Source organism: Elephantulus edwardii, unplaced genomic scaffold, assembly GCF_000299155.1.
Source record: "Elephantulus edwardii isolate Elephantulus edwardi_28Jun2011 unplaced genomic scaffold, EleEdw1.0 scaffold00162, whole genome shotgun sequence".
In the NCBI taxonomy this organism is placed as follows: domain Eukaryota; kingdom Metazoa; phylum Chordata; class Mammalia; order Macroscelidea; family Macroscelididae; genus Elephantulus; species Elephantulus edwardii.
The window spans coordinates 400,756-418,743 of record NW_006399912.1 but is presented as its reverse complement, the minus strand read 5'-3'; the positions used below and the strand labels follow the sequence as shown (position 1 = coordinate 418,743).

The 17,988-nt window shown below is 49.9% G+C and overlaps 1 protein-coding gene across 1 annotated transcript in view; it reads left to right on the top strand.

Annotated features, from left to right (window-relative positions):
* Positions 1-3,104: 3,104 nt before the first annotated feature.
* CIITA (class II, major histocompatibility complex, transactivator) overlaps positions 3,105-17,988 on the top strand; it is a 31,461-nt gene continuing 16,577 nt past the window's right edge. The window contains exons 1-10 of the mRNA XM_006895210.1: positions 3,105-3,234; positions 3,437-3,532; positions 7,050-7,112; positions 7,268-7,348; positions 9,519-9,563; positions 11,028-11,195; positions 11,569-11,712; positions 12,598-12,762; positions 13,604-13,672; positions 16,240-17,884. Coding sequence (XP_006895272.1) covers positions 3,108-3,234; positions 3,437-3,532; positions 7,050-7,112; positions 7,268-7,348; positions 9,519-9,563; positions 11,028-11,195; positions 11,569-11,712; positions 12,598-12,762; positions 13,604-13,672; positions 16,240-17,884 — 2,603 coding nt within the window. The 5' untranslated portion in view covers positions 3,105-3,107. The remainder of the gene's footprint in view (positions 3,235-3,436; positions 3,533-7,049; positions 7,113-7,267; positions 7,349-9,518; positions 9,564-11,027; positions 11,196-11,568; positions 11,713-12,597; positions 12,763-13,603; positions 13,673-16,239; positions 17,885-17,988) is intronic.

The following is a 17,988-nucleotide window of genomic DNA, read 5'->3' as shown; positions in this document are numbered from 1 at the left end:
GAAAGGTGGAAGGTCAATGAAGGAGAGGATTCAACCAGACGGATTGACACAGTGACTGAAGCAGTGAACTCAAGTTATGTCAGAGATGATGAGGATGGCTCAGGATAGGACAGAGTTCAGTTCTGTTGTTCATGGAGTAGCTATGGATCGTACTTAACTCAGTGGCTTCTTCTGACAACAGCAACAGTCCTTATAACTTGCCAGTTATTAGTCCCTTTATACAGTTGGGAAAACTGAGCCTCGGGGAATTTAAGAAAGAATGAAATCCTGTTGCCCTAAGTTGTGGTAAGCTGGTAGGCAAGGGGGAGTTTCAGAGACAATAGGACAAGAGTCTTGTGCTGATTCACTACCAAGAAATCTTGGACAAGTCACATTCCCATTCAGAGCCTTGGTCTTCTCATCTGTAAAAGGCAGGATATGAAGTCTGAAGATCTCTAAAGTCCCTTGCACACCTAGTGCTTTGTGAGAAAACGGAGAGATTGGGAAATTTGCTCCTGGTCACATAACCCATTTATGAAGGAGCTAGCCTGGGGCAGTCTGGGCTACTGCCACCAGATCTCACTGCCTCGGTTGCTGTAAGTTGGAATCAACTAACAACGACAACTACAATGTAGGCCCTTAATAAACACAGTAGATCTAATTGCTGTTCTTAGGTGCTGTTAAGTCAATTCCAACTCATAGCAACCCTGTGTGCATCAGATCGAAACCTTGTCTAATCCTGCGTCATCTTCATAATCTCTGCTGTGCTTAAGCCCATCATTGCGTTCTGTGTCAATCCTCTCTTTTGTTGACTTCCTACTTTTCTTAGCATGATGTCCTTTACCAAGGCCCTTGCTGATAGGATAGCATGTCCAAAGTATGTGAAACAAAGGATCACCATCCTTTTCTCCAAGGGGCACTACAGCTGCATTTCTTCCAAGACAGATTTGTTTGTTCTTTTGCTAGTCGACAGTATAGCCAATACTCTTCACCAACACCAAAGTTCAAAGCCATTGATTCTTCTTTGGTCTTCTCTTAATTATCTAGAGTTCACAGGCAATAGGAAGCAATTGAAAATATCATGGGTTGAGTCAGGGGCACCTTAGCCTTTAAACTGACATCTGTGCTCTCTAGCACTTTGATGTTCTTACCACGAGATGGTTTCTCATCACCCTGGGAAAAGTAGTGGATCACTTGCCTGTCTCTCAGGCAGGGTGTTGGAAAGGAAGGGGAGGGGCCCTCTTCCCTCCTCCAGACTTGGCACCCCCCCCAAAGAAAGGGAAGTGCCCCATCTTTTACTTCTGCTTCCTCTAGTCATGGCTGACTAAGCCTTGCTTCAAGTCTGTTATATTTGGGTGCCCACAGCCCTCAGCTCAGCCAATCATGAAGAGTTGGCCCCAGCCCAGGCCCTCCCTGCACTGCGCTGGAAAGTTCTTCCTTGGTGAGGCTGAGACTTTCAGTAGGTGGTGAAAGTTGTCTGTGAGAGAAAGAAAAAGCAGCAGCTGTAAGGGGATGGGGAGTCATGTGGGTGTCTCTGACGAGACCCACTCCTGCCTGTGCCCATTTACTCCATTCTCCCGAGGTCCAGGCTGGGGCACTCAGAATCTCTCTCAGCCAGTCTGTCCTTCAAGACTCTCTTCTTACTGCTTCCTAAAACCGTTCTCTGACTTCTTTAAGTATTTGTATCTGGAAAGTTCAAAGATGGTCCCAAGACGCATCCACACAAATCCCTGGGACCTGAGTGTCACCTTATTTGGGAAAAGAGTCTGTACAGATGTGTTGAGATTAGGGATTTGAGATGAAGTTATCCTGGATTGTATGGGTGGACCCGAAGTTTAATGACAAATGTTTTTATAAGAAAAAGACATTTCTCTAATAAAGAGGAGCCTTTGAGATACAGACAAGGCGGTAGTACCATGGAAGCAGAGTCTGGAGTGATGTGACTCCTTGGATGCCAAGGTTCCATCAAAAGTTGGAACTGGAAAGACAAGGAAGAATTCTCCCCTAAGAGTCTCCAGGGAGACAGGGGGTGCAGCCAGCTCCTTGAATTCAGATCTCTAGCCTCAGATCTGTGTGAGAACAGATATGTGCTGTTCTCTGCATGTGAAGTTCTGTCAGCACCACATAGTGCATAGTACTTTGTTACAACAATCCTAGGAAATAGAACACCCTGGAATGAGAGCAGCTGAACCAAGGACCAGGAAAGGGGCACTCCACCCATACAGATGAGGCTTCAACTCTCTTTGGTACCACCACATGATAGCTAGGGAGGCTGCTTAGCCTCTCTGAGCCCCCAGTTTCCTCATCTGCAAAATAGATATAAGTATGCCTGCCTTTGGTGGTTGAATTATTTTTTGTTTGTTTTGTCAGTGATACTGAGATATTGTATGATTCACTCTTAAAGTACTGTTCACAGCATTGTGAATATAACTGGTTTGCAGTATATTCACAGAGTCATGCAGCTCCTCTGACAATCAGTTTGACATCCTTTGCATCACTCCTTCCCAAACTTCTCTCTGCCCATAGGGGTCAGTCCCCATACCCCCTCACTATTTCTTATCCCAGCTCTAGACAAATAAGAATTTACTTTTTGTCTTTGTAGATTTGACACTTAGGAACATTATTTATCAGTGGAGTCATACAATGTGTGATCCATTGTAATTTCCTTCTTTTACTAAGCATGATATTTTTTAAGTAATGCATATTAATTAGTACTTGACTCTTTTCTTTGGCTGAATAATACTCCATTGTTCAGATGGACCACATTTTAGTTATCTATTCTTTTCAAACCTTTTAGATTGTTTTTGCCTTTAAACTATTACGAATAATGTTTTTATGAACATAGATTATTATGAATAATACTTTTATGAACATTTGTAAACAAATTGCCTAGGGTGAGCTTTCTTAAATCTATACTCCCTGACTTCCTTCTTTGTGTCTTGACTTCGTTTCCCTACCGCCCTGAGCATAGATGTCATAGTCAGCACCTTTGTTCCCTGGTGATGCTCTGCCCAGGCTCTCCCCCTGCCCAGCTCAGAACCATTACAGGTGTTATTTCTCAGCATCCTTCAATATTAATGAGGTGACTGGCCGTATTTCCCATTCCAGGCAGTGGGCTGTGTGCTGCCATGGAGCTGGAACCTCCCGAAGGAGGCTACTTGGACCTTCTCAACAGCAGTGTTGATCCCTTGCAACTCTACCACCGATATGACCAAATGGATTTGGCTGCAGAAGAAGAGATTGAGCTCTGCTCAGGTGAGCCCTGTCCCCGCCTCTGACCCTCCGGGATGCCTCCTATCACCTCTCAGTGGCCGTAGACGCAGCCATCTCCTCATGTGAAGTTCTGTCAGCACCACGGACAGCTCCCTGTGGTGCGCCTCCCATTTGCCTCGCGCTGCATCCCGCCAGCCCTCTCTCCAGAGCAGTCGTGCTTCACACAGGGACCTTTTCTTCCCAGAGCCTGACACGGACACCATCAACTGTGACCAGTTCAGCAGGCTGTTGGAGGAGATGGAAGTTGATGAAGAAACCAGGGAGACTTATGCCAGCATAGGTGAGAAAGCATCTGCGCCTGAGAAGTGCGATTGAAGGAAGGGGTTCATTTCTATTTTGTATCTGTCTGTGCACCGTGAGCCAATGTAGGCCCCTCCCTCAGAAGTCAGGGCAAGGGAGACGCTGAGCCGTCAAGATAGCTCTGGTGGCTTAGGGGTGAGGAATAGTGCTACCAACTCAGAGGCACGCAGTTTGAATCCACCAGCTGCATGGGAGAAAGATGGGCAGTCTCCTTATACAACTTACTACCTCTGAAAATCCACTGGAAGGTCAGCTATGAGTTGGTTCTGACTATAACATAGTAACAACAGCCTTGCCATCAGGTATATTCGAACTCATAGCTATTCAATTATAGAAGCAGACCGTCTTGTTCTTCTCCTGTGGAGCAGCAGTTGGGTTTGAACCACTGACCTTTCAATCTGCAGCAGAACACAAACCACTGCACCACTAGGGCTCCTTAGATTGAACATACTGAGGGAAATAGACAAAATCTCACTGTAATATCCTCTGTCTCTTGCTATGCTCTTTTATGTTTCTTACTCTCCTTTCCTCTGTCTTGCAAATCTCAAACCATATACCCTTGCCTTTTTCCATAGCTCCTAAACGAAAGTACTGTCGTACTTGTTAAGAGGGACCATTTCTCAGACTATCAAAAAGAACAGTGTCAAGTCCATCTAATTAATGACTATCTTATTATTGTTGTTGTTATGTGCCGTTGAATCGTTTGTGACTCATAGCGACCCTATGGACAACAGCCCTAAACCCTGGTCTGTCTTATACCAATCGCACTGTCTCTGACACTCCCATCCCGATTACCCCAGCCACTGAATCAATCCACCTCATAGAGGGCCTTCCCCTCCTGTGCTGTCCCTCCACCCTCCCAAGCAAAATGTCCCTCTCCAAGGACCTCTCCCTCCTTACAACATGTGCAAAGTATGTCAGACGGAGCCCCAGAATCCTTGCCTCCAAGGAGCAGCCTGGTTTAACCCTCTCTAGGATGAATCTTTGTTTTGTTGGCAGTCCATGGTGTATTCATTACTCTTCTCCAGCACCACAGCTCAAAGGCATCAATTCTCCTTCTGTCCTCCCTAGTCATTGTCCAAGTCTCCGATGCATAACAAGTGATTGCAAAAACCATGGCCTGTATCAGACGCACCTTAGTCTCCAGAGTGACACCATTGCTTTTCAGTACCCTGGAGAGGTCCCTAACAGCAGACTTTCCCATCGCAATATGTTTTTTTATTTCCTGGCTGCTGGTGCCAAGAGTGTTGAACGTGGAGTCAAGCAAACTAAAGTCATTAACAGTCTCAATCTCTTCACCATCCATCCTGATGCTGCCAATTGGTCCAGTGGTGAGAATCTTTGTCTTCTTGACATGAGGCCTCAATCCATACTGAAGGCTGCAGTCCTTGACCCTCTGCAGCAAGCATTTCAGGTCCTCCTCAGTTTGAGCAAGCAGGGTGTGTCATCTGTATAACGCAGACTGTTAATAGATCTTCCACCAATATCTTATAGGGGTAGTAATTTTGCTGCTGAGTTGGGATGGGCTCATAACTGGAGGGTCATAACTGAGCAAGTTTTTCAGAGGCTGTAAATTGCACCAGAAGAGATTGCCCATCTTCCTCCCACAGAGCAGCTAGTAGATTCAAACCACCTGCCTTTGGATTGGCAGTACAACTCCTTACCCACTAGGCCGTGAAAGCCCCTGTCAGTTATAGTGTGTTAAATGCTAGACATGCATTGTATCATTAAATCCTCACAACAAAAGAATAGATGTTACCAGTATCTGCAGCAAAATGAAGCAGCATACCCAAGACTGCATGAGACTGGTAAGTGGCAGGTGTGAAATTCTAGCTTAGTTCTTCACCTCAAAGTTCTTGCTCTTAATCACAGGAAGTATGTCTAGGAAGTAGGAAGATTTGCTCCAGTTTAATCTGATGGACTAGCTTTCTGTTTTAAAAGAGTTATGTTTTCACACAAGGACAACCTTCTTTTGAGAGAGATGTTTTTGTTGTTGATGAGGGTGGGACAGTTACCATTATCTCATCCAGAGCTGTTGTTAATTAGAAAAGATGCTTTTCCACAAGGGGATACAGTGCCCCTCAAGAATGTACAGCTTGGGGAACAAAGTACAGTCTAGATTTCTGCCCAAACTTGCTCTCTTCTTGAGCATCCTTGTGCAGTGAACAACTTGCACAACTGTCCTTAGTGGCCCTTGTTCTGACAACCCAGGAAGCACATCACTTGGAAGGTCTATGCTCTGTACAGATGTGGCCAGCCTTCGCCCAGCCTGTGTCTTTTCCAACATCACCCAAGGCAGAGAAGGGAGAGCCATGGTTACTGTGTGTGTCTCAGAAATAGTAGAACCGAGAGCAGCCCGTTTCCTTCCCTTATGGTGGTGTATTCAGGAAGTATTTGGGACCTAAGGTATTCACATTTCCTTGCAACCCATCGCAGTAATTAATCATTCAGGCATAGCTTAGGGCTTGGGGATTTTCCCCCCCACCTTTCTTTATTTTAGAGCGTCACCACAGGAAGTGGGAGCTGCCTGAGCAAGTGGAGGGAGGCCCCTCACCAAAGTCTGTGGGTTTTCTTTGTGCTCCTAGAAGGCCAAGGCTGAGCCCGGGCATAAAGTCATTTGAGCTGTCGTGAACTATTTATTATGTTGGTGTCCATAAATATAAAGCAGGGCTGATGGTCACATCTGACTGTATGATTGAGTTACTGCATGTGAAGCATTTGAAACAAGAATTTGCAGAGTTAGCATTGAACAAGTGTTAAGTGTCATCACCATGACCAACAGCATCGCTGTCATCTCGCCGTTCCTCTACTCAAAAGCCATGCAGTGCTTTCTGGTGCTTTTAAGGTCAAGTTCTAACTTTCCCAAACCTGAAACTTCACTGTAGTCTTCTGTCCCTCAGAGTTTCCCAGTCACCCTGAGCACCCACCTTTCCTCATTCTGCCCTCTGCTCTCCCCCTCACAGACTCTGTTCCATCTTTTAAGGTCCTGCTGCAGGGCCCTTTCCCCTGGGAAGCCCTCGCTGATTGTCCATTCCACTGTAACTCTGTCCTCTGATCTCTTCTCATGACGGCTGTCTTCCCATTGGTCCCTAGTCAGGTACTGCTTCGTGTCATGAACCAACTTGTCCAGAGGAAGGAGCCTTAGGGGCACATCATTAAAGTATTTGGATGCTAACTGAAAGGTCCACGGTTCTAATCCAACCAATGGCTCTGTGAAAAAGACCTGGCACTCTGCTCTCACAGAATATGTTGCTGTTTATAGTAGTAGGTAATTTCCTATGGATACATACCTCATCCCTTCGGTTAGCTTGAATCCATGAAATGTTACTCTTCAATCCTTATTTCATCTTCCATTCATTAGATAAACTCTTGATGAGCTTGCACCATGTGCCAGGCCCGAGAACCACAGCCCCCTGATTCCCAGCCTGAGCCTGGCATGCAGCAAGAGCTTGGTGAGACCTCACTGGTTGACTGTGCTTTGTGCTTTCTCTTGGCAGCGGCTCTGGACCAGTATGTGTTCCAGGACTCCCAGCTTGAGGGCCCAAGCAAAGACATTTTCAGTAAGCTGGGGTTTTCTTGGCTCTGCCTGTATTTCCTTCCCTCTTCAGAGGGCTCCATAATACCAATGGAGCCTCCAGGGATGATCAGACCCTTCTCCAGGGCCTTGCAATTCCGCTGATGGTGGGTGATAGTCTTTCTCTTTTTTTCCCCAAAGTAGAGCACATGGGCTCAGAAGATGTGGTCAGTGAGAGTGTGGAGATGCCCACAGACGCAGGGCAGAAGAGTCAGAAAAGACGTGAGTTAGATGCTGTCAAGGCCAAGGACAGCCTGCTGCCCCCTCCCAGTCTTCCCTCTACCCTGAGTGAGCTGCGGCTCCCAGTCACTTCCCTCATCAAACCTGGTTGGCTTTGTCTGCATCTGGGTGCCCCTGCTGTGCCCCTCTTACCCCACCCACACACAGAAAAGGTTTTGAGAAGGAAGAAGACAGCAAGTTTACAGAAAGGTTGGGTTTTCATTCATTCATTCATTGTTGCACATTTCCCTCTCTCTCCTTCTCTTCCCCCTCCCCCAATCCACTTTACAACACACCACTTGTTCGGATTGTTGTCATACATATAATGCTTAATCCTATATTCCTTTTAGACAGTTCTTTCCCTTATCTGTTCCAGTGCAGTGTGCATTATCTATCCACTCTTTTCCTATTCTCCTCCCACCCACCCCGATATTTGTCCTATTTTATAACAGCAGTGTTGTGCAGTATTTGTCCTTTTGTGATGGAGATAGGTCCCTGGCTGTTTAGATGTCAATTTCCAAAAGCACCTTTGATTTCTGGTTTCTCTTTCATGCCTAGTCATCACCACTGTGTTTGAGAGTATTCTCTTTAAGTGATGGCCTGTTGTTTATGGCCTGTGTGGCCCTGGGCAAATTCTTGCACCTCTCTGAACCTCTCTTGCTGTTTCCCTGCTCCCTGTGTCCAGCTTGAACTTTCAAAATACAAATAAGGCTGCGAGCTCTGGTGGCCTAGTGGCAAGAAGCTGCACTGCAATCCCAGAGGTGCGCGGTTCAAATGCACCAGAAGCTCTGATGAAGAAGGAGGAACAATCTCCTTCTGTACCAGTCAGATCCGATTTGATGGCATATACATACAAAATAATAAAAATTAAAAAAATACAAATAAGTCCATTTCACTGCCCTGCAAACATATCCCACAGAACTTTTCCAGACTCACCACCTGTTAGTCCTCACTATGTCTCATCCAACTCCAGTCACTGGCTGCTTTCCATTCCTGTAGCTCATGTACCTGTTTCAGCCTCAGGACCTTTGCACGTGCTGTTTGCTCTGTCCTCTACCAGATCTTTTAGATCTTGGCTAAGATGCATTCTTCCTAGAGCCCTTTCCACATGCAGGACCACATTCGTCCCATCTTGTTTGCGCCTGTCCTCGCACCTCAGGGCTTGTTGCAATCTGGATTTATTCTATGTCTTGCTTTTTTCATCTAATTCTCCTGCTGGAGGACAGACTCATTATGGTGTCTCCAGTTACAGTGCCTGGCATTTCATTCACTCTCTGCTCAATGAGAACGTCTGTAAAATGGGATAGTGGTTAATCAAGCACTTACTATGTGCTGAACCATCTGTAAACCTGGTACTTATTTGCTTATTTCAGAACAGATAATACAATATATAGTATTAAAAATGTGACCCATTCATCCATCTGTCCATCCTTCGATCCATCTGTGTTGATGCAGCTGCTCATCCACTGATGCATCCATCTATCCATCCACCCCTCTTGTCATCTCCCCATCTCTCTAGCCATATATGTATCTATCAATCTTATCCTTCTGCCCATTCACCCTTTTACCCTCTCAGCCACCCACCCACCATCTTGGTTTTGGCATATTATGAAACAAATTGCACATATTAAACACTTCCCCATAGGACCGCTGCCTCTTTGCTCTTTTTAGACCTGCATGATAGTTCATATTTCGTTAAGTAAATGAACCACCACTCACTTAACCGGCTCTTGCTGAGGGATGTGTAGCTTGTTATTTGCTGGTATGCTAAGTGCCTTTCACTCTTTGCCAATTCCCAGTGCATTCCTGAAGTGAAGCAGGAATCACCCCTTCCACGGGTGAGGGAACCTCCCAGATGACGCTCAGAGATGCTGCTGCAAAGGCAGAGTTAGGAAGGAATTCAGAAGCAGGTTTAAAGAACCAAGCAAAGCTCTGTGTGTGTCCCCCTCATACTCGTGCCTCTTTGATGTCCTCTCTGTGCCAGGCACTTTGATGTGGGTTTGGGCTCAGTCAGCAAGCAGAGGGTGGAGATGGTCCGAGGAAGGGGAAGGAAAGAGACCCCCAAGGCCACATGGCAGTCATTTGGGCTAGGGCCATGCAGCTTGCTGGGCTGGACCCCTGGAGCCTCAGGCCGCCCCTCCCTGGGGAGCTGACCACCATGTTCTCTCTGCAGCTTTCACAGAGGAGCTGCCCGCAGACTCGAAGCACAGGAAGCTAGGTGAGCAGGGCAGGGGGGGGTCAGATGGATCTCACACATAGGTACAAACTAGCATTTGATGGTATCAAGTGCTCAGAGAGGGGAAGTCATTTACCTAAGATCACACTGCAAGTCCCAGGTCTTTAGGATTCCAGAGTCAACCCTCTGCAATGCAAGGGCTGCTGGGAGCTCCATGCTCTCCTCTAACATCCCTCTTTCTAATCGGGAATCAGCTGAGCTGTCCCTGCCCCCCTCCCATAGCTACACTTCTTTCAGAGGCATATTCATCAGGTGTCACCTGGTCACCAGCTCCCCACACCCTTCTCAGAGCCCACACCCACCTCTGAGCCCCCACGGCTGAGTGAGCTGCTTCCGTCAAGTTGGTCATGTCGCTTCCTCCCACCAGATGCTTCCTTCCCTCCCTCCCTTCCTCTTCCCACCACGCCCACCACGTTGTTATTGTGAAGGTGGGGAGCCCAGCCCCTGTGTGGGGCTGACTGAGCTGGTGTAACTCAAGAGTTAGAGGCCCAGAGTCTGACAGAGGAGGCCAAGTCCTTGTCTTCGAAGTTCTAATCTGATGGAGGAGGGGTGAGGCTCCTTCCCATGTAGACCCCAGGTTGTAGTCCCTTGTGCTCAGAAAATTCCCAGTCTGATAGGGGAGACAGGAGCTCTGCTCTCTTTAAGATCCCCAGTCCAATGAGGGAGACAGTTGTCTAAAGACCCATGGTGACGGGGACATGGTTCCTCTGCTCAGGAAGCGTCAGTCTCCTTCGATGGAGCACATCGTCCTACTTAGGTCTCCCCACTAGATGGAGGAGATGACCCCCTGTCTAAGTGTGATGGTGACATGGTAGGTCCCCCCCCTTGCCCTTTTGTTGGCAGCTCCTGGGCACCTGGAGAGGCTCAGTGACCCTTCACTAGGGGAAGGGTGGTAAGGTATCTCCCTCTGGGGCTTCCAGGACTTTCTCATCCTGTTCATTGGATAGAGAAGGGGACAGGAACCCTGTTTTCCATGATCTCGACCCTGATGGGGAAGACAGGTGCCAATGCCACCCCTCAGGCCCCACCACAGGAGAGGCCTGGGTGGCTATCTGATGTAGAGCCGCTAATGATCGAGTCAGCCTCAGCTAACGGTCAGGGGAGAGGGAGAACGCCCAGGTCCTAAACCCCCTTGCCCTCCCCCCGGGGCTCTCACCTGGGACTCCAGGTCCCTACCCCCCCTCCCCCCCCCCCCGGGGCTCTCACCTGGGACTCCAGGTCCTAGCCCCCCCTCCCGTCCCCCCCCCCCGGGGCTCTCACCTGGGACTCCAGGTCCTAGCCCCCCCTCCCCTCCCCCCCCCCCGGGGCTCTCACCTGGGACTCCAGGTCCTAGCCCCCCCGCCCTTCCCCCAGGCTCTCACCTGGGACTCCAGGTCCTAGCCCCCCCGCCCTTCCCCCAGGCTCTCACCTGGGACTCGGACTTGAACTCAGCTCCTTCCTCCGCAGCCGAGCCACTCGCTGGGCCCACCGTGACTGACTTCGGGGTGACTGGCAGCCTCGAGGTGGGGCTGGCGAGTGATTCCTCAGGATCCCCCTGTCCATGGGTGCCTCTTGTCCTCAACAAGGAGCCAGCCCCCGACCCGGCACAGCCTGAGGAGACTGTTGTGATGACAGGTATGTTAGGGGGCTTGAAGAGGTGGGCTTCCTGACAGAGTGCCCGAGGGCTTGGCGTGAGTGGAGTCATGATGGACACACACCCCCTCCGTCCTTTAAGTTCTCTTCATGAGGCTCCCTTCAGCTCTGCTGGAGTCACAGCAGGTGAAGACATTAGCCCTGTTCATCCATCACCATGGATTGAACCCATGGTCTGTGCGAGGCACTCTGCTAGGTGGGAGGGACCCCATCGTGGGTGAGACAGACGCAGCGGCTGCCATAGGGGATGTTAGAGCCCCAAAGGGTTAACTCAGATATTAATCAGAACACCATAAAGCGGAATTACAGACAGATGTAACAGCAGCCTCCAGCTTATGGCCTTTATCTCTTGTAGTTTCCCCTTCCAGGCCCTTGTTCAGCTGCCTGAACCTGCCCGATGGATCTGTCCAGATCATCCCCACCCTCCCCACTCTGTCCGAAGGGCTCTGTCAGCTCTCCAGGCCTGGGGCAGGGGTCTCTGGAATACTCGTCTACCACAGTGAGTGGTCTGCTTGCCTTTGTCCCATCGCCTCTCCCTCCCACCTGACCACATCCCACCTCTATCCTCCCCCACCCTGCCCAGACATGTGACTGTCACCACGGGACACCTTCTCATAGCCCTCCCTCTCCAACACACCTCTCTCACTGTCCGCATTTCCCAAAATTCAAAACAGAGAAAGCAAGTTCCCCACAGTGGTCTGGGTGCCCAGCCAGCCTGCAGTGCTCACTCTCCCCCTTGAGATTTAATTTCTCTGTCTCTTTCTCTCTCTTTAAACCTCATATCATCGTTAAGTTGCTAACTGAACAGTGCTCATTAACAAGCGAAGCAGTTAGAGACTCACAGAAGAGTCAGCTGTGTTTCTGCTTCACGCCTTTAGTAACTGATGCAAACATCCTTGCACAGATTTCTGTGAATTATGTCATTTCCTGGTCTATAAATCGAGTGGTCCCTGATGATCTGCCACACTGAGGGGATTGTATGGTTTGGGTGCTCAGGGTGCAAGAGAGGACGAGGCTGGGGGCACCCCGCCTCAACTCCAGGAGCAGTGTTTAAAGGTCCGGTGCAGTTTCTGGAGTCCCCAGGGACAAAGATGAGTCCCTGGTTTTGAGGAAAATGAACATCGACCAGCAGCAGGAAGAATGCTCTAAGAGCAGCAATTCTAAGCACCTTACTGCTACTGGGTCTATTTCCCAGATGGGAAAGTCAAGGCTCCTGGAGCTGCATGGAACCACAGCTGGTTCTTTGGCTCCATTCTGAAATAACTTTTGTTCTCCTCTACCTAGACTTTCTCAATTCTACAGACCAGTTTGGGGTGGGCATGACCCGAGGGGGTTCTTGGATGCATACGGAGTTATTCTTTCACTTCTTTCTCTCCCAATGTAGGTGGGATGACTCAGGCCAGCCAGGTATCCCCTCCCAGCAGCCTAGGTGTCCACAGCCTCCCGAAGTCCCCAGACCGACCTGGTTCTACCAGCCCCTTTGCCCCATCAGCTGCTGACCTGCCCAGCATGCCTGAACCAGCCCTGACTTCTCGTACAAACAGGACAGGTAAGAATGGAGGGGCTTAGGAGAATTTCTAGAAGCAAGTTTGAGGTCCTAAAGGGAAGAATTGCCTTGCTCATGGTCTGCAAACAATTTGATACGGAGATAGGCAGGCTGTGCTTGTAGCTTCAAGCTGACTAGAACTGGTTCAGATATGGACAATGAGTGAAACCGGAACAGGACCAAATTTGTAAAATGTGAGTAATGTGGAACACTAACCAGAAGAAGAAAATGAGAAGTAGAAGCCTTGGAATGAAAGAGACTGAGAAGAGATATCAGAGCCTGATTCAGGGAATTATATTATTGCCAAGACTATGCAGCTGACACCTTTCAAAGCAGTGGTGGAGTAATAGACCATTATTTGTGTAGACCACATTTTGTTCTGTTGATGGTCACTTAGGTTTGACCCTATTGGGACTCTGAGGCTGTAAATCTTAATGGGAAGAGACTGGCCACCTTTCTCCTGTGAAGCAGCTGGTGCATTCAAATCAGCACACCATGTAATGTGCTCACTCCCAGAGCTCCTTTATGTGTGTGTGCGCGCACAACATGCCTCTGAAAACCCTGTGAACTTTGAAGAAACAAGAGTTACAGAAAGGCTTCAGGTCTTTTGTTCATAGAGTTACTAAGAGTCATGCAATCAACAACCTAAGTGACAACATAGTTATCCCCAGAAGGACATCTGTGAACCAGACTGACCTCTTGCTGCCTTTTTTTGGGGAGAGTTCAGCTCATGTAGTTCTTCCCTGGCTGTCTAGTCTCTCAGAGCTCAGAGGTCTGGACATCCCAGAGGGAGAAAGTCCCCAGGGCACCCTCGAACTCTTAACACCAGTTTCTTCTTATCTAGAGGGTGAACTATCTCCTACCCAATGCCCAGCAGATCTGGAGGTCTCCTGCAAGATTCAAAAACAACCTGGTAAGTGGTGGCATCACCCCTCTATTTCAGGGTTGGGGACCAGGAGGCAGAAACTCAGGCCAGGCTTCGCTCCATTCGCTCCTTCGTCCACTCAGCCCTTCTCCCTTGGCTCACTTATCCAATTCCTTCACTAACTCATTGCTTGTTCCACTGCTTATGCTAGGACTCATCTTTTTGTTTGTTTTGTATTGTTCTTATTTCCATTTTTTAAAAAATGATATAATTTCTTTTGTCCCTGCTTTTAAGAATGTACTAAGCAAAACACTCACCACTAGTTAGCGACGTCAGTTACATCCTTCAAGTTTTATAACCATCTCATCTGCCTTTTCTGAGCTTTTCCTCCTCTATAAACATGAACTTGATGCCCCCTTTTGAGTTGTCAGTTTGAGCCCATAGAGGCAGCTCTTCAAGGGGAGAATGCTCAAAGCAGACAGTCTTTACTTGGTTAAGCTAAAGTACTGCTTGCTTTCAAGATTTCATATTTTAGGTTTAAGGCTTAAGGATGATCTCAGAGTGATAATTTCAGGAGTTCTTCCAGCCTTCATGTTTCCAGAAAGTGTAGTCCTAGAAAATTTGAAGTTCTATTTACATTTTCTCCCTCTTTATCAGGATTCTTCTACAGAATCTTTGTTCAACATATTCAAGAATGGTAGCCAGGCAGCATCCAGCTCTTCTGGTCTCATGGCAGCTCAGGGAGGTCGCTGCTTTTGGGGCAATCAGCCACACATTCCATTTCCTCCTCCAGTTCCTCACTCTTCATCTTCCTCTGTTGTTCAGGCCAATAGAAACAAGTTGTTTTGCCCTGGATGGCTGCTTGCAAACTGTTAAGACTCCAGGTACTATGCATCAAACCAGGAGAAAGAACAAAGGGCCCATGCATGCTATTAGGCTAACTGACTGGGATGGCCCGTGAAATCATGACCCTAAAGCCCAAAACCAAGAATACATAATCAGCTTGAGTAGCTATTCTCTTGTGTTGTTGTAAATAGATCTGTCACACACTCCTTCACTCACTGAAGTGAACTGAGGACCGTCTACTCAGCCAGCATGTGCTAGGTGCTGCCGTCTAGTTTGTGAGGCAGAGAGACTGAAGGAAAAGTGATGGATGACTTAAACAGATGAGTAAGGAGTGACGGAGGGCAAGAATACTGAGAGGATGGCTGGGTTACTAAATGCTAACTACACCAGGAACTACTCTTGTTAATAGAACATTCTGGTGGCCTAGGGGTAAGAAGCTGTGCTGCAGTCCCAGAGGCATGCAGTTCAAATCCATCAGCTGTTCTGCAAGGAAGAGATGGGCAGTCTCCTCCTATATGATTTACTGACTCTTAAAACCTGCTAGAGGGTCCACTATGGGTCTGTTCCGACTCCATGGTACACAACAACACAGCTCTTGTTATTAGTTACCATTGAGTCGATGCCAGTTCATAGTGACCCCGTCTGTGCAGAGTAGAAGAGAGATCCATAGAATGTGCAAGACTTGAAATGTTCAGAAGTAAAACACCGACCTACCTTCCGAGATGTCCCTGGGTGGTTTCAGACTGCCAACATTTAGGCCAGCACTTGAGTGTGTTAACATTTGTGTCAAGCAGGGAGTCTGTTACTACTATGTCAAAAAACAATAAAGGCCCGACTGAGTCAATTCTGTCTCAGGAATCCCCCTTGTCTGCAAAGTAGAATGGCATCATAGCATTTTGTAAAGTCTCTAGCAGCTGTGTTGTATGAACATGATTGCCGGGGCCTTTCTCCCAAGGTGTTGCTGGGTAGACTTGAACTTCCAACCCAGAGTTAACCATTTGTACTACACAGGGAAGTCCCTAAGCACAGGGAATTCCTGCCCCACTTCCCCAAAGCCCGCTGCTGCTGAGCCCATTTCACCTCCTCGCTTCCCTCCACTGGGTTTCCAAGGCTGTAAATCTTCACAAGAGGCAACTGCCCATCTTTCTCCCTCAGAGAATCTGGTAGGTTCAAACCGCTGACCTTCTGTTTAGTAGCACAAACACACTGCACCACCAGCACACCTTCTAAGCATTTTAGGGATATTAAACCATTGAAGTTACAGTTGGATCTCTGCCGAAGGTCCTGTCCTTCTCCCCATCTCCTGGGCGATGAGGCTGAGGCATGGTGTGGCACATAGCTCACTCAGGATTACACTGCTCTTACTAAGGAAGAAGGCAAAGAAGGGAGAACAAACCCAAACGTGATCAAGTCAACCCCAAATCATAGTAACTGCATGACAGAGTGGACCTTGTAGGGTTTCCATGGCTGTGATCTTTGTGGAAGCAGACTGACTCCCATATCTTTTTCCCAGTGAGTTCGAACTGCCTACCTTTTAGTTATCCGCTGAGCACTTAGTCTGTACACCATCAGGGTTCCTTAAATGAGGAAGAAGCTGGGTGACTGAGTGCATGTGGCAAAGAATGAATGAATGAGCAACTATCTAGATGCCTGAGGGAGGCAGTGGAGGAAGAGTGGGGGGGGTCAGATGAAGAAATCAGTGCCAGAGGCAGGACTGCCCTTGCGGGGGGTGCCCCATCACTCGACACCCCACCTCCTGTCCTCTGCAGAGGCGGTGGAGCGGTTCTGCTGCTCGCTGAGGGACCAGTACCTGGCTGAGCCTGCAGTCCCAGATGGCATCCAGGTGGAGGTGGAGCTGGTGTGGGCACGGCTCGAGAGGAGCAGCAGCAAGGGCCAGGAGAGGGAGCTGGCCACCCAGGACTGGACGGAGCGCCACCTGGACCGCAGGCGTCTGGCCGAGGTACTGCAGGCCTCTGGCGACCACCGGCGGCGGCGTGAGACCCAGGTGATCGCAGTGCTGGGCAAGGCCGGGCAGGGGAAGAGCTGCTGGGCACGGTCTGTGAGCCAGGCCTGGGCCCGTGGGCAGCTGCCGCAGTACGACTTCGCCTTCTATGTGCCTGGCCACTGTCTGGACCGTCCGGGGGACACCTACCACCTCCAGGACCTGCTCTTCTCCCTGGGCCCACTGCCAGCACCGGCGGATGAAGAGGTCTTCCGTCACATCTTGAGGTGGCCCGAGCGAGTGCTGCTCATCCTGGACTCCCTCGAGGACCTTGACGCCCACGACGGCCTCCTGCACGGTGCAGGTGGGCCCCTACCCACAGAGCCCTGCTCCCTCCGGGGACTGCTGGCTGGCCTCTTCCAGCGCAAGCTGCTCCGGGGCTGTACACTGCTGCTCACGGCCCGGCCCCGGGGCCGCCTCGCCCAGAGCCTGGCCAAGGCCAACGCCCTACTGGAGATGAGCGGCTTCTCCACCGAGCAGGTGGAGGCCTGCATGCTGCATCACTTTGACCGCGAAGCCCAGCGCCAAGAGGAAGCCCTGGCGCTCCTCCGCCGCCAGCCGTTTCTCCTCAGCCACAGCCACAGTCCCACCCTGTGCCGGGCCGTGTGCCGGCTCTGCGAGGCCCTTCTGGACCAGGACCAGGAGGCCCAGCTGCCGGATACACTCACAGGCCTCTTTGTCAGCCTGTTGGCCCCAGCTTCCCGTGATGGACCCCCAGGGGCCCTGGTGAGCCTAGCCAAGCTGGCCTGGGAGCTAGGCCGAGGGCACCGCAGCATCCTGGGGGAGACCCAGCTCCCCTCAGCAGAGGCCAAGGCCTGGGCGATGGCCAAAGGCCTGGTACAGGCCTGTCCAGGGACGCTGGGGACTGAACTGGCCTTCTCCAGCTTCCAGCTGCAATGCTTCCTGGCAGCTGTGTGGCTGGCAGTAAGCAATGAAGTCAGGGACAAGGAGCTGCCTCAGTATTTGGCCTTGAACCCCCGCAAAAAGCGGCCTTATGACAACTGGCTGGAGGGTGTGCCCCGCTTCCTGGCTGGCCTGATATTCCAGCCACCCTCCCAGGTCCTGGAAGCCCTGGTGGGGCGTCCAGTGGCTTCGCAGGTGGATAGGAAGCGAAAGGTGCTCACGAGATACCTGAAGCGATTGCAGCCTGGGATGCTGCGGGCCGGGCGGCTGCTGGAACTGTTTCACTGCCTCCACGAGGCAGGGGACACTGAGCTCTGGCAGCACGTGGTGCATGGGCTCCCTGCCCACCTCTCCTTCTTGGGCACCCGGCTCACTCCCCCAGATGCTCACATGCTGGGCCGGGCCTTGGAGGAGGCCAAGCGAGACTATTCCCTGGACCTTCGCAGCACTGGCATCGACCCCTCTGGGCTGGGGAGCCTCGTGGGACTCAGTTGTGTCTCCTGTTTCAGGTGAGAGCAGGGGAGGGAACTCCTTTAGGTTGGGCACCAGTGAGGGTCTGGAGGCTGTGCCCAGCTCTTGCTTTATGGGGTCTCCTGTAAGATGTGCAGCAGCA